The sequence below is a fragment of the Penaeus japonicus genome, unplaced genomic scaffold, assembly GCF_977035675.1.
Source record: "Penaeus japonicus unplaced genomic scaffold, GWHDUDI00000001_assembly GWHDUDI00000030, whole genome shotgun sequence".
In the NCBI taxonomy this organism is placed as follows: Eukaryota; Metazoa; Arthropoda; class Malacostraca; order Decapoda; family Penaeidae; genus Penaeus; species Penaeus japonicus.
In genome coordinates, this window is record NW_028234432.1 from 23528556 (window position 1) to 23546055 (window position 17500).

Below are 17500 nucleotides of genomic sequence, written 5' to 3' on the forward strand. Positions count from 1 at the left end.
GTCACGGAAGCCACCAAGGACGTGAGCGAGTCCTTGAGGGCGGGGTGGAGGGCGCGGCAGGAGTATTGCTGTCCGTTGTCCGCTGGAGTGGGACGTAGAAGGAGTTTACTGCGGACGCTCCACCGCCGAGGCTTGGTCGAGGGTTCCAGCTGTTCCTCGTGGCGCTCTGGGGGGTGGGGGGTGGGGGGAGAGGGAGAGATTAGGGGGGGGTTAGAGCTGTGGAAGTGGTGAGTTTGATTGGCGGTTCGTGAATTAGATTAAGGATTGGTTGCGGATTGGTGATCTTCCTAATGGTGACAATGATGATGATAGTAGTAATGATGATAATTATGATAACGATATTAATGATGATAATATTAGTGAAATAACGATAGTTGTATTGTTAAAGATAATGATAATGATAATAATACTGATAATAACAATAATAATGATGATAATAACAGTAATGATGATAATGATGATAATGATAATGATAATAGTACTGATGATATTGAAAATGATAAAAATAATAACAACAAAAATAATAACGATGACAATAACAATAAGTACTTCAAAAATGACGATAGATAATAACAACCACAATAATAATGAAAATTATGATAATGATAACAAATAAAATGATATATTAGTCAATAATAACAAATCACAAACTGCAGCTAGGCATGACATCTGGCTCGAAATTGAGATATCACTTGAATCGGCCTGACAGATGTGCACAGATGCTTTCCACCGATGCATCACTCTGCAAATGTGTGGCAAGATCTGATTGCTGTTGTAGGATACGGATGCTGGGGATGACATTGTAATTTTTCTCTCTCTTTTTTGCTTTTTTTTCGCTCTCTCTCTCTTGCTTTATCGTTTTCTTTCTTTCTCTCTCTCTTTCTCTTTCCATTTTCCCTTTCTCTCTCTCTCTCTTGATTGCTCTCTCTCTCTCTCTCTCTCTCTCTTTCTTTCTCTCTCTTTCTTTCTTTCTCTCTCTTTCTCTCTCTCTCTCTCTCTCTCTCTCTCTCTCTCTCTCTCTCTCTCTCTCTCTCTCTCTCTCTCTCTCTCTCTCTCTCTCTCTCTCTCTCTCTCTCTCTCTCTCTCTCTCTCTCTCTCTCTTGGTCTATCTCTTTCTCTTTCTCTCTGCTTCTCTCTATCTATCTATCTATCTTTTTAGCTCTCTCTCTCTTTGATAATGATAGTAATACCGAGAGTGAAGATAGTAATGGTAATAATGATAATGAAGATAGTAATGATAATAATGATATGAAATGAAACAATAGTAAAAATGTTAACAATAACCATAATGAAAGTAATAATGCTAATGATGATAATAATAACAATAAACAAACAACAACAATAATGCTAATAACGGCAATTTGCAACTAGAGAATGACATTGCTTAAAAAAAAATAAAAAATAAAAATAAAATAAAATAAAAATGTCTGGCAAATTTAGATTGGAGGAAATAACTTCCAAAAGTAAATAAACGAAGGTAATTTGGAATGTGTCAGAAAATTCATGCAGAAAAAAATCATCATGCAAGAAAAGTTTTACTGCGTTTCCGTCATGCACTTTGCTATTTCAATTGTCTTTTTTTTTTTTTTTTTTTTTTTTTTTGAGGCATTTGTGATTTTGTTATTCTTGCTGTAGTACCTGTGTGTGCCATTATCAATATTGTCCTTACTACTGAAATTATCATTATCTTTATTAATTGTAGGGGTACCATAATAATGATGTTAGTGTAATTATCATTGTCATTTTATGATGCTGGTCATGATATCATTGTTATTGTTGGTAATATTGTCATAGTTTTACCATTATCATCATCATCATTAGCGTTGTTACTATCATTATCCTTTTCAATGATATCCTTGTTGTTATTTAAATCTTAAGGATAATTATCATTATTATCATTATCAGTATTACCTTTTGTAACATCATATTTGTTATCATTATAACTGTCATCATTATTATCATTATAACTGTCATCATTATTATCATTATAATTGTCATCATTATTATCATCATTATAATTGTCATCATTATTATCATTATAATTGTCATCATTATTATTATCATGATTATCACTATCCTTATTATCATTATGATTATCATTATCATTAACCTTATCATATTATTTGTCGTAACCATTTATATGATTACTTAACTATTATTGTTATTAATTTAATTGAATTTTACAATATATATTACGATCATCTTTATCGTGCCGTCTCGTTATTTCCCTCTCTCAACCTCCCTCCTTCCCTCCCTCCCTCCCTCTCTTTCTCTCACTCTCTGTCTATCCCCCCCCCCCTTACCTCCCTCCTTCCCTCCCTCCCTCCCTCTCTTTCTCTCACTCTTTATCTACCCCCCCCCCCTTCCCTCCTTCCTTCCCTCCCTCCCTCTCTATCTCCTCTCTCGCTCATCCTATGATATCAAACCACAATCAAGGCTCTGATGAATACAAGCAGTTAAGCCAAACAGCTTTCAATTCTCCACATGTAAATAAACCGCTCAGATAAGGCTTATGTATTTTGATTCGAAAAGAGGCACATCCCAATTTGAAATCGTTTTAATAAACTGAGATCCCATGGCAGTGATTCAAAGGATGCTCATTAATTCCATTGGTCAATAGTCAAATAAGATGAATTCGAGTTGGGATAGAATGAGTTGTGTGTATATGATGTCTTTTATACTTTTATATATTTTCATCATTGTAACGTCATCTTTATCGTGTCGTCTCGTTATTTCCCTCTCTCAAACCTCCCCCCCCTCCTACCCGACCTCCCTCCTCTCTTTCTCTCACTTCTCTGTCAATCTCCCCCCTCCCCCTAACCTCCCTCCATACCTCCCTCCCCTCCCTCCCTTCCCTCTCACGCTCTGTCTATACTCACCCCCCTCCCCTTCCCTCCTTCCTTCCCTCCCTCCCTCTCTATCTCCTCTCTCGCTCATCCTATGATATCAAACCACAATCAAGGCTTTGATGAATACAAGCAGTTAAGCCAAACAGCTTTCAATTCTCCACATGTAAATAAACCGCTCAGATAAGGCTTATGTATTTTGATTCGAAAAGAGGCACATCCCATGATCGTTTTAGATAAACTGTGATCCCATGGCAGTGATTCATGGATGCTCATTAATTCATTGGCAATTGTCAATTGATATGATTCGAGTTGGGATAGAATGAGTTTTGTGTATTGCTAATCGTTATTTTTTCGTGTTTCCTTAGCCCTTTTACTCCCCTAGCCTCTCTCTCTCTCTCTCTCTATCTATCTATCCATCTATCTATCTGTCTGTCTTTCTCTCTATCTGTCTATCTGTCAGTCTGTCATTTTGTGCATCTGTCTATCTCCTTCTCTCTCTAACTCTCCCTCTGTCCTTTCCTCTCCCTCTTCTTCTTCCTCCCCTTCTTTGCCTCACCCCCCCCCACTCCTTCTATCTCCTTTCCGCATCATCTCTTTCTCCATCTATCATTCAGTCTCACACCTATTTCATGTCCCTCCATCTATTTCTCTCCCTCCCTCTCTCTCTCTCTCTCTCTCTCTCTCTCTCTCTCTCTCTCTCTCTCTCTCTCTCTCTCTCTCTCTCTCTCTCTTTCTATCCCCCCCTACCCCGATCCCTCGCACCCTACCTGGCTAATTACACACTATAATCATAATTAATACGCTTCCTGACGACGGTACATTAATGTCGAGCGTCAAAGGGAATAAGAAATAACTTTTGTCCTTGTAAGAGGAATTGGAAAAATTATGCTATGACGTCCTTAGCAAGATCTTAACGGGGGTTCCTTAGTGTTCTTTTTGGTAAGGGAGTTTTCAGATGCTTTTTTTTCGTATTTTTCTCTGCTTTCGTTTTTTTCATTATCGTTTTCTTTTTATCTCTGTTTCTCTCTTCTTTTTCTTTCTCTCCTCTGTTTTTTTTTTCTCATTTACTATTTCCCTATTTTCTTTTCTCTTATCTAAAATACTCCTCTCTCTTTCTCTATTTGTTCTCCTTCTTTCTCTCATTGGGAAAACGTCTTTTTCTCTTTTGTTCTACTCATTCTCTCTTTTGCTCTCCTATCGTTTGCTTATTCTCTCTTTCACTCTCTTTTTCCCCTATTCACTATCTTTTCTCTTTTACTCTCTCTCTCTCTTTATCCTTCACGCTTTCTCACCTTTTGCTCCCTATTTTACTATTAACTCTTTTTCTCTTTTTCTTAATCTCTCTTTCCCTCTTTTACACTATTTAACTCATTTGTTCCTCTCTCTTTCTTTGTTTATCTATCTCTTCCTCTCATTCACTTATCACTTGCTAGCACTCTCGCTTTCTCTTTCTCTCATTTACTCCTCTCTTTTGTTCTCTTCTTCCTTCTCCCATCCACATAGTCTCTCTTTTAGCATTTTCTCTTTTCTTATTATTGTTTCTTTTCAGTTATCGTTATTATTGTATCATCATTCATTTTATTTATCTTATAACTGCCTTCCACTGAACTGCAAACGTGATTCCATTTTCCAAAAGGCATTCAAGCGGGCATGAAAAACATGCGCACACAAATGTACAGAAAAATACCGGAATACAAACGTTTATTTTTAAGCACGTAACGCCCACACAACCGTTTGTTGAAAACTAAAACCTGAAACTGGACAACAAACATTTTCTTTTATTGTTATCATTTTGTTTTATTTTACTTTTGTTGTTGACGAAACATCTAGTTACTTAAGGGACGCGTATAAACACAAAAAAACAATGATTTGTCGACAAGTCTGATGTGATAAGAAATAAAACGTTTCTGGTTATTACATATTGTTTAAAAGCTACTTAAGGACTCCGGCCAAACAAACACAAACAAGCGCACATTGAGAAGTAAAACCTGATAAAAGAGAATATTTTGTCTTGATTACATAACAAGCAGCTTAAGGGCTACAGGAAAGCCGAGCATTCAAGTAAACAAACATACATAAGTCATATATATAAAAGAAAAAGTACAAAGGTTTCTTTTAATCACATATACATCACGTAGAAAACATAATAATAAAAATGATCAATAGATAGTAATAATAATAAATATGATGATAAATAATAATTTGATAATAAAAATGACAACGATAATAACGTGTCATGTTACATTTATGTCAGAAATCTCAAATAAAAAAATAAAAAAAATATCTTTTTATGATACACTAAGCTCCTTGAGGACTTAATAGAAACACCAATCCTTAGGTTACCTGTTTGTTTGGATTAGGATTCGTAGAAGACACACTGGGCACTCTTGATAAGGAGGAAGGGAAGGAATAGGGAGAAGAGAGAATGAAAAAGAAATAAGGAGGAAGAGAGAATGAAAAAGAAATAAGGAGTAAGAGAAAGAAGGCACAGGAAGGGAGAAGGGGGAAGGGAAGGGAGAAAGAAGGAAGGAAGAAGGGGGAGAGGATAGGAGGGAGGGAAAGAAGGAAGAAAGAAGTAGGAAGGAAGAGGAAGAAGGATGGAAGAGACAGAAGAAAGAATGAAAAAGGAAGAAGAGGTAGAAAAAAAAAATTCTGAAAGTGGAAGAGGAAGAGGAAAGAATGAGAAGACTCAATAGAAATGAAAATAAGAAGAGGAAGATAAAAGTGAGGCAGAAGAATGAAATGAAACCGAGAAAAGAGTAAGGAGGAAAAGAGAGAAGAAAGAGCAGAAGAAGGAAGAACAGGAAGTACACCGGACGGAACCCTGGAGGGAAGGTATTGTTATGCAAAAGAACAGAATATGTTATACTCGTACGTTCCCTTAAAGCGCTTTTAAGGGAAGTCGCCTTTCATATGGAGAAGTCGATGTAGTTGTCGTAGTCGCCTTATGTAGTGTCACGGATCGACTCTACTTAGAAAAGAAGATAAGTCGTTCGTAAGTATGTTTTTCCTTCTTTTTATTCCTTTTCCGAGTTCTCGAGATGGAAGGAGCGGGAGATGGTCTTTGTGTTTGCTTTTTTGTTTGTATTTTTTTTGTTACTCTTTTTTGTTTGTTTGTTTGTTTGATATTGATGTTATTATTTTCTTTTACTTCTGAGTTGGAGAGAACTATGTTGAATTCTTATCATTTTCGTTTTTGATTTCTAGTGATGGAGAGGGTTAGTCTATGTTTAAGTATGTAAGTAATGAGTGTTTTTGTTGTAGTTGTTGTTACTGTTGCTGTTTTTCTTGCTTTTTGTACTTGTTTTATGTTCCAGATATGTAGAAGTTCTTAGATATGCAAGTATGTATGCTTCCATCTATATACGAATTTTGTGTCTTGTTTAAAAACTTCGCAAACACTTACACACACACACAATATATATATATATATATATATATATATATATATATATATATATATATATATATATATATATATATATACATATAATAATAATAATAATAATAATAATAATAATAATAATAATAATAATGATAATAATAATAATAAAATAATAAATAAATGGAATAAAAAAAAAAAAAATCTTAATTTATACAGTAACCCCTTATCTTACCCTTGGATATCCCCGTGTGTACATGAAATCTGATTATACACGTTACATATTTCATTACGTTAAGTATGCATGTGTATAGTATTAAGAGATATCACCTGCTTACGCATGGATCCTACATGTAAACGGCTCTGTCTTTGCTTCAAACGCCTCGCTCCTTACTTCAAACGCCTCGACCCCAGCTTCAAACGCCTCGCTCCTTACTTCAAATGCCTCGCTCCTTGCTTCAAAAGCCTCGCTCCTTGCTTCAAACGCCTCGCTCCTTACTTCAAATGCCTCGCTCCTTACTTCAAATGCCTCGCTCCTTGCTTCAAAAGCCTCGCTCCTTCCTTCAAACGCCTCGCTCCTTGCTTCAAACGCCTCGCTCCTTACTTCAAACGCCTCGCTCCTTGCTTCAAACGCCTCGCTCCTTGCTTCAAACGCCTCGCTCCTTGCTTCAAACGCCTCGCTCCTTACTTCAAACGCCTCGCTCCTTGCTTCAAACGCCTCGCTCCTTGCTTCAAACGCCTCGCTCCTTACTTCAAACGCCTCGCTCCTTACTTCAAACGCCTCGCTCCTTGCTTCAAACGCCTCGCTCCTTGCTTCAAACGCCTCGCTCCTTGCTTCAAACGCCTCGCTCCTTGCTTCAAACGCCTCGCTCCTTGCTTCAAACGCCTCGCTCCTTACTTCAAACGCCTCGCTCCTTGCTTCAAACGCCTCGCTCCTTGCTTCAAACGCCTCGCTCCTTGCTTCAAACGCCTCGCTCCTTCCTTCAAACGCCTCGCTCCTTGCTTCAAACGCCTCGCTCCTTACTTCAAACGCCTCGCTCCTTGCTTCAAACGCCTCGCTCCTTGCTTCAAACGCCTCGCTCCTTGCTTCAAACGCCTCGCTCCTTACTTCAAACGCCTCGCTCCTTGCTTCAAACGCCTCGCTCCTTACTTCAAACGCCTCGCTCCTTACTTCAAACGCCTCGCTCCTTACTTCAAACGCCTCGCTCCTTGCTTCAAACGCCTCGCTCCTTGCTTCAAACGCCTCGCTCCTTACTTCAAACGCCTCGCTCCTTGCTTCAAACGCCTCGCTCCTTGCTTCAAACGCCTCGCTCAAACGCCTCGCTCCTTGCTTCAAACGCCTCGCTCCTTACTTCAAACGCCTCGCTCCTTACTTCAAACGCCTCGCTCCTTGCTTCAAACGCCTCGCTCCTTGCTTCAAACGCCTCGCTCCTTGCTTCAAACGCCTCGCTCCTTACTTCAAACGCCTCGCTCCTTGCTTCAAACGCCTCGCTCCTTGCTTCAAACGCCTCGCTCCTTACTTCAAACGCCTCGCTCCTTACTTCAAACGCCTCGCTCCTTACTTCAAACGCCTCGCTCCTTGCTTCAAACGCCTCGCTCCTTGCTTCAAACGCCTCGCTCCTTACTTCAAACGCCTCGCTCCTTGCTTCAAACGCCTCGCTCCTTACTTCAAACGCTTCGCTCCTTACTTCAAACGCCTCGCTCCTTACTTCAAACGCCTCGACCCCAGCTTCAAATGCCTCGCTCCTTGCTTCAAAAGCCTCGCTCCTTCCTTCAAACGCCTCGCTCCTTGCTTCAAACGCCTCGCTCCTTACTTCAAACGCTTCGCTCCTTGCTTCAAACGCCTCGCTCCTTGCTTCAAACGCCTCGCTCCTTGCTTCAAACGCCTCGCTCCTTACTTCAAACGCCTCGCTCCTTACTTCAAACGCCTCGCTCCTTGCTTCAAACGCCTCGACCCCAGCTTCGAAGCCTCCGAACCAAGCGGAGGAGTTCGCGACGTGGTTCGGACCGGTGGGGCGCAAACATCGTGGTAGTGCGAATAGCGGATTGGGTACTAACTCGTCTCTACGCAGCTGGTGACTTGGAATGTCGATTTCCGCAAACAGTGATCAGGATAACTGAATATTGGAATTCTCGGAACTTGAAAAAAAAAAAATTGTGGATTACGCGAACTAGGTGGCCGTACCCTTAACAGCAGAAGAAAATATATTTATATTTTGAGAGCCGTGTCTGTGTTGATTAGATAGCACTGGGGAACGACAACAATAATAAAACTAGTACTACTAATAGCAGTGATAGTATTGGTAATAAGGATGATGGTAATAATGATAATAATAGTAATCATGATCATAAAGATAATGATAATAATGATGATAATGATAGTAATAAAAATAATGAAATGATGAAAATACATAATAGCAACAATAATAACAATAAATACAATTAGAACAACAACAACAATACTAATAATAACAATAATAATAAAATCCTGCAACAATCCTGAGACCTAAGCTTGAAACTCTCAGAGAAACTGTGTAATCTCATAAGTCAAGTCTGGCCGCCTCGTTCGCGCACTCTCATTTTGTTTCAGCTTGAGAAACTTCGAGAATGGAAGTCTGGGGCTCGTTGTGCATGACTGACCATGCACATGCACGCACATATGCTCACACGCACACTTATGTACGTGAACACACACAAACGCACATAGAGAAAAACAAACATGCGAATACTGAAAACACATGTGAGTGTGTCTGTGTGTGTGGTTAAATACACAAATATAATATATGAATATATATATATATATATATATATATATATATATATATATATATATATAAAGTATATTTATATATATATACACACATATATACATATATATTATATATATATATATATATATATTATATATATATATATATATATATATATATATATTATATATATATATATATATATAATATATATATATATATATATATATATATATATATATATATATATATATATATCTATATATGTATATATTTATATACACAATATAATATATGAATATATATATATATATATACATAATATATATATATATATATATATATATGTATATATATATTATATATATATTATATATATATATATATGTATATATGTATGTATATATACACAAATATATATATGTGTATAAATATATATATATATATATATAGAGAGAGACAGAAATAAAAATATATATATATATATATATATATATATATATATATATATATATATATATATATATATATATATATATATATATGTTTATATACACAAATATAATATATATATTATATATATATATATATATGTATGTATATATACACACATAGAGAGAGATAGATATATATATATATATAATATATATATATATATATTATATATATATATATATATGTGTGTGTGTTGTGTATATGTGTGTGTGTGTGTGGTTGTGTGTGTGTGTGTGTGTGTGTGTGTGTGTGTGTGTGTGTGTGTGTGTGTGTGCATATATGTTTGTATAGTACATATACATTGTATGCGCAAACCCATAAACACATACATCACACACACACACACACACACACACACACACACACACACACATTCATCCACAAACAAATACACGAAACGCCTCCCCCACCCCAACCACCACACACACAACCCCCTCCCCCCACACCCCCTACCCCCCACTTCCCCTACCCCCACCTAAAAAAAAAAAAAAAAAAAAAAAAAAAAAAAAAAAAAAAAAACAAGCAGTTACAGCCACAACCCCTCGGACCTTCCTACCTTACTTAGAGAACTCGGGAAGAAGCACCCGAGGCAAATCTTACGTTGCAGGATATGTTTAAAGCAACTCCGCCGTGAAAATTCTTGTGATTTGCGAGTTCAATATCCTTTCGCCGTTATCACACAGGAATAAAATGCCGGTATGTAAAGATATGAATATTACATGCACGTGTTCAGGAGTTAGAGGTAGGGGTAGGTGGGAGGAAGCAAGGGGGATGGGGGAAGAAGGGGAAGAAGGAAAGTGGGGTGGGGGGAAGAGGGGATAGTGGGGTGGGGCAAGAGAGGTAAAGGGGAGGAGGAAGAGGAGGGGGGGAGGAGGAGGAGGAAGCGCAGAGGTCTGTCTTCGATGTGGAATCATGGTAATGCGAGGAATCTATTTCAATTTTGCTGCATCTTTATCGGTGTATTTGCAACAGCGGTAGCAGGAAGGGCACGTTAGAGCTGGATAGTAGAGTCTGAGAGAGAATTTTATTTTGAATATAGTTGTAAACATTACTAATAGCTGGTTGAGTTACCATGCATATTTTTGAATGACTGGTGCAGTAGTTAACAGATACATTTAACTGTTGCCCCTTCTTATATGCATATCTCTGAATATTAATTTGATATTTTTAAAAGGTTTCTTCATCATTTCTAACCCTTTTAGGAAATATAGCTCAGAATCAGCTTATATGGAATCTATTTGTGATAAATGATAATATGTTAAAACCTAAATGATTGTTACAATAACAAATGCAACGAATTAGCTATAAAATCACTATAGTCACTGCACTGATGATTCTGTGGGTAAGGCGCTGCCCTTGGTAGTATTGGCAGGCTCGCCCTTGCTAACACTAACGTTAGATACAAGCAGATATAAATCATTTTGTATCTTTGCTTTTAAAACTTATCTCAGAGAAGAAGAAAAAATGAATGAAGGGTCATTTTCTCTCTTTAAATCTTTAGCTCGAGAGTAAGTTATCATAGGATATTTTAGTCGTCCTATCTAAGAAATGGGCGGTGCTGGTTATGAAAAAGAAAAGTAAATTGATATAACTTTACGCTAGCTATTGTCTCCTACACGAATTCTTTATAAGGCGAAATTATGGGTAAGTGTTTGCAATGCTGTGAACCAAATCTATATTGCATGTACACTTTAGGTATATATGCACAGTGCGCAATATGCATTACACACAGTTTATTTCCTTCTCTCTTTCTCTCTCTCTCTTTCTCTCTCTCTCTCTATCTCTCTCTCTTCCTCAATATCTATCCCTCCTTCTCTCCTCCATCCCCTTCCTTCATCTCCTCCCCTTCCCCTTGTATCTATCTATCTATTCATTTCCTAGTCAAGGAAGCTTAATTTTGCAGCTTAACACGTGAGAAATGTGTTGGATAGATAGAATTAATGTCTCGATTTTTACGAACTTGTTATGCCTGGTACATCATTTGCCTTAGAAGAAGGAATAATACACACAGACCCCCCCCCTCCCTCACTCCACCTCTTTCTCCCTTTATTCTCTCCTTTTTATCTCTTCGCCTTTTCCTCTCCTCCTGTTCTTTCTCCCTTTCGTCTCTTTTCCCATTTTTTCTTTTCCTACTTTATTTTCTACTCATTTTTTTCCATCCTTTCCCCTGCCACTTCTTCCTCTCTCTTTCCCCGCTCCGTCTTTCTTCCCTCTTTTCTCTCCCCCTCCTTCTCACCCTTCCCCTCTCCCCTTCCTATCTCCCTCTATTCTTCTCTTCGGCCTTTCCTCCACATTCTCCACTCTCCCTCCCCCTACCTTCTCTCTTCCCCATCTCCCTACCCCTACCCCTCTCTTATCCTCGTCCTCCTCCCCCTACCCTCTCTCTTCCCTTACCCCCTTTCATCCCCCTCTCTATCCCCCTACCCCTATCTCTTCCTATTCCTCCTTCCCCCTTTCGCCCCCCCCCCCTCCTCCTCCTCTATGCAAGGAAGACTGCAGCCAGTTTATGAAGTGTGAGAAGAGAGTCTCCGTGTTAATGTTCCTTTAACCGCTCGTCCACTTAGGAAGGATGCTTGTATTTGGACTTTTATTGTCTTTAAAGTCCTACCAAGGAGTTGAGTGTCTCTTGAAAGCAAATATGACTCTTGTTATTATTACTGTTATTGCTGTTTCTGTTCCTGTTGTTGTTGTTATTACAAGTTTCATTATTTTGATTATTGCAATCATCATTATTATTATTACTATTACTATCTTTATTATTAGCATTGTCATCATAAATGACACGTCAGTCTGTGATTTAACTTCACATCATTTCACATTAATGAACCACAAACTATTATTGAGATTATTAACCAAACACTCTCCATTTATACTGCAAACATGAAGATATATTCTTCATGTGTATATATGATTAGTTCCATTTACTCCCATTCTATTCGTAGCTCAAATGTTTCGTTAAAGAAGTATCGTCAGTTAGTGATATTGCCAGCGTTCCTGGAAATTTATCACTTACTGTAAGTACTCTTTTCCCCATACATACTTTTACGTTCCAAACATTTAGTTTCCAGTAAACTAGATCTACGTATTGCTTTCACAACGCGCAACCTATAGTTAGGTACCTTCTGGTGTATATAATTGACTTGTAGCAGAATTAATGAATGGAGATTTGCTCTCTGTATTATTTTCATATTCTATAATTTGCGGAATGATTATTGATTAGGGAAATAATACGATTATATATCATAATTTCAACTATCAGTACTGGATTTTTGTTATGTGTTGGTCTATTAAAGAGTGATTAAAGTTTATTATTTACTACATTAATCAAACCACAATTCTTGAAATCAGTATATCAGATATATCTAGTGAATGATACGTGCACTCATATAGTGTGAAGAATATTGATAGCCTGAGGATAAAGAATTCATGACAATTCAGTCAGCCATTATAAACAACAGGACCTTTGCAAGTAACAAAATGAATGAATGAATGAATATTTGTACGAATTCTCTTTCTCTCTCGCTCTCTCTCCCCATTTCTCTATCTTGCGCTTCTGTTTCAAGAGAACGAGACCAAAAGGCACGAAAATCAACCACACATAGACTCAGCCCTCGAAAAGAAAAGAAAAAAACAAATAAATGAAAAATAATGAATCCCTTCAACGACCAGAAGCGTTGTCCTTCAGCGATCGAGACGTATCGCCGACAACCACAAAACTCCCCATCTCTTCCCCCCTCCCCCTCCCCCTTCCCTCCCCACCCCTACTCCCCCAGATCCCCTAACACTCCCCGTCAGTCACAGACTCGCCTGACCGTGTCGAAGTTGTCGAGACTCTTTTGTTCTGGCGTGACTGACGAGGAACCAGATGCCGGCGGTCCTTTTGAGAAGGATACCCACACCCGGCGGCAAGAAAGTGCTCTAAGAAGCCTCTCACTTATCAGTATTAGAGTGTTATACCAGCGGTACTGTTGGTGTTTTTTTTATATTATTCAATACCCAATAGCCATAAGTATTTTTTTCTATATCAGTATAGATAGGAATTTGCTAAGCAAGTTATCACAAACATATAAAAAATATACTGAAATGGTAGATGATTTAGTGCCTTGACCATTAGCTAGAACTAGTAAACGCTAGTCTGATAAACTTTTGTTTCCATTAGGGAACAACGGGTAGAAGAGCACCACCTATTTTCAGTGAGCGACGCATCTATATCTACCCTCCAATAATAACTAGCCCCCCAATAGTCAACGAACCAATCACGAGGAAGAGCTTCGTTTAGTTTATTGTCTTTTCAAAATGTTCGATCAAAGGCTTCGAAATATATATATATATATATATATATATATATATATATATATATATATATATATATATATAATATATCTATATATATACTTTTTTCTTTCTTTTTTTGACACGAAAATTTTCTTTTTCATTATTCCTTCTTTTTTCTTTATTTCTTTACTTTCTTTTTTATTGTCCTCTTTCTCTCTTTTCTTTCTTTTTATTATATTTCTTTCTTTTTATTCTATCTTTTCCTTCCCTTTCATTCCTGTGGCGTTGCGGCCTTCTGCTGGCGTTTGTGGAAAGTTATAAGTGCAATAGATTTTTATTTACGTTGACAAGTTGCATAACGGGAAGTTGGTTTAGGTTAAGTTAAATTTGAATTTATCCCTGCTAGATTGGTGCTAAAATACTAACTAACGGATCTCTATAGTAAGTTATGTAAATTTGCATCGATCTCTCAAATCACGCAGGGCACAGGATTTATATTATCATAACATTTATATTCACTGCAAAATATTGCTGCTCCTGTTGCTGAAGGAGAAACAAGGTAAGGTTTATCTAGAGAGAGATTCTCTCGCCGCCCGCCCATCCATCCATCCATCCATCCATTTATCTATTAATTCATCCATCCATCTAGCAATTAATTAATTCATTCATCAATCCATTCATCCATATATCCATCCATATATCCATTTATCCATCCATCTACCCATTAATTCATTCATTCATTTATCCACCCATCAATTCATTCGTTCATTCATCCATCCATCAATCCATCCATTAATTCATACATCCATTCACCAACCCACCCACCCACATAGCCATCCACCCATTCATTCATTTATTCATTCGTTAATTCATTCATCCATCCATCCATCCATCCATTCCTTCATCCATAAACCTACCCACCCACCCACCTTTAACCACAAATAAACATTCATATTTTCATCATGGAATAAAGTGTTCAGATCCATCAACCCATTCGTCCAACATACCCACCCATCTATCCATCCAACCAATCGCCCTTTGTATCTACTTTCTCTCCTCCACCAGAGACCTATTCCTATTCCTGCATTAGTGTCACGACAATCACGAATGTTACCTGTTGTCACCCTTTGTTTATAGTGGGCGTAATAGGAATAGGGTGTTATAGTAATAGGGGTGGAATATAATAACAATAGTAATAAGGGAGGAATATATGTTCTATTATGGATTAGTTTCAAAATATTGGTAATTCTTCTATGTGACTTTTTCATCTGTTTTTTTTCCCGAGAGAGGAGGAGGAGGGTAGGAAGTGAGGGAAAGAGAGAGAGAGAAATAGGGGGGGGGGAGAGGGAGGAAGGGAATGAAGGGAAAGAGTTTGTGTGTGTGTGTGTGTGTGGATGTATGTGTGTGTGTGTGTGTGTGTGTGTGTGTGTGTGTGTGTGTGTGTGTGTGTGTGTGTGTGTGTGTGTGTGTTCATGAGGCATCATGGAGTACATATTAATGAAATGATTTATTTTTTTACAATCATCACGAATATTACAAACGAAAAAAAAGAATAAGCAATATGCATCTCACTATCTGACACCATTCAGTAGTAGTCAAGCCCTATATCTTTTGTACTTGTAATCTGCACTTGTAAAACAAAAAACAAATAAGAATCAAAACAGGAACAAAATAATATAAAAAGTAATAAAAGATCTAAATACACTAACGATATAAACATACAAACATGAGCAATAAAAAAGACTAATGGTTAAATACATCAAAACACGACGAGCGTCATTGTCTAACCTGGATCTATCAGCAGCCCGTCCTTGTACCACGTGACACTGGCAGCGGGTCGAGCGTCCGTCACGAGGCACTCCAGGGTGATGGGAGAGCCAGCTCGCACCTCCACACTGGCACCGTCTTCCTCGCCAACGACGCTGATACTCGTAGGTGACACTGTGGGCGTAGGAGGTCATCGTGGGTCAATAGAGGTCATTGAAAGTCTATATACGGTAGCACAAAGTAAGGATAGGGTAGTAAATGTAAGGTAACATTAGCAAAAATAAATCGCAATAAGTCAACAGGAGTCTTAACTCTTAAGTCTACTTCAGCTAGTAAAAGTCGGCATAATTCATCACAAATCAATATCTTCCACTTTTTTACCGGTCACCGTAAGTCACCACAAGTAAGAGAAAAGTTAATCATCTGGACGCTATACCATTAAGCAAATTAGTTTGAAAGACTATACTGATTTTGACATTCTAAATTATGTAGTCACTGTAAAAGTGTCTGGATAAAACCTGCAACCTCTTCTTGTAAGACAATTGCCTTCTCATTTTAAGAGAAAGACAGTTGACTCGCCTTTATTTTCCAAATAGCGCTTAGCTAGCTGTGGATAATTACAGTCTGTATATGTATACATATTATAGTTTACGTATGTATACATATATCCACAGACTTTACTTATATTCGTCTATGCAGATCGATATACCAATCTATAGACATAAAAATACAGAACGAGATTTAATTTTGGATCTTTTTCATTTAATCATCAGTATGATTATCAAAAATTCATTCCTATTGCCTTTAGGTCAGTTTTAGACCATCATCCTTTCACCCTGCCAATATATCACTCACACATATCGCGCCTTTTTAAAGCACATTCCAAAAGCGTTTTCCCAATAGAGAGATTAACACTTCAGCGGCCACGCGCGCCAGATTGACTAGATAATTCTTAGGAAAATCCTCCTAGCTGTCAGGGGAAAAGTGGGATCTAGCAGAGGCCGGAGAACGAGCCTGTAAATTCCAACCGTTATGACTTCATTTATCATTTCAGAGGTCAGTATTTCAAGAGAAAATACTGTAAGATTAATGTATACCGCCCGGCAACAGATGGAGAGTCGGACTTTCCTTTAAGACTACACTACACTGTGCTCTCCGTCTGCTTGAGGGTTGAGGTTTGTTGTGACTCTGAAGCATTTCGAAGCTTCATTAGTGCTTCGTTATTGGATTTCGAGGCTTCGTTCCGTTCGACGTTTCGTTTCAAGGCTTCGTTTTTGGTCTAGAATTTTCTCTGGTGGTTTTACTCCTGCGTGGATTGTCGTGGATATTGTGAGAGTAAAATAGAGAGAGCATTTCTTGTTTATAATGAGATCTTGAATTGAGCGGAGGAATGGAAACCTTGGAGATTAAGGGAAAAGAATATTATATTCCATGGATAAGAAAGAGAATATATATATATATATATATATATATATATATATATATATATATATATATATGTGTGTGTGTGTGTGTGTGTGTGTGTGTGTGTGTGTGTGTGTGTGTGTATGTGTGTGTGTGTGTGTGTGTGTGTGTGTGTATATATATATGAATGTATGTATATGTGTATATGTATATATATATGTGTGTGTGTATATATATACATATATATGTATAGATAGATAGATAGATAGATAGATATTCATGATGAGTTTCTGCGTTTGCCACCTCGATCACGTATGAGTACATTTAACATTTGCGTACCCACAAGAAACGAAATAACAACCTACAAATTCCCAATAAAATTACTCAGATGATACCATTGATCAAAAATTATGATTAAGCATTCCATCCAAGAAGAAGATAAACAAGTTAAGACAAAAAAAAGAAAAAAAAAATTGAGATTGAAATGTAAGAATGATTTTACTTGTTTGGTTAGGATTAGATTCCAAAACAAAAATGAGTTTATTGAAATGTTAGCCAACATTGCGGGAAACCCTCCT

The 17500-nt window shown here is 37.5% G+C and overlaps 1 protein-coding gene across 1 annotated transcript in view; it reads right to left on the bottom strand.

The window, feature by feature from the left end:
* LOC122254215 (adhesion molecule nephrin) overlaps nt 1-17500 on the bottom strand; it is a 137263-nt gene that overhangs the window by 73614 nt on the left and 46149 nt on the right. Inside the window, exons 5-6 of the mRNA XM_086554738.1 lie at nt 15540-15692; nt 1-166 (exon numbers count right to left, since the gene is read on the bottom strand). The exon at nt 1-166 is cut by the window's left edge and continues 14 nt beyond it. Coding sequence (XP_086410864.1) covers nt 1-166; nt 15540-15692 — 319 coding nt within the window. The remainder of the gene's footprint in view (nt 167-15539; nt 15693-17500) is intronic.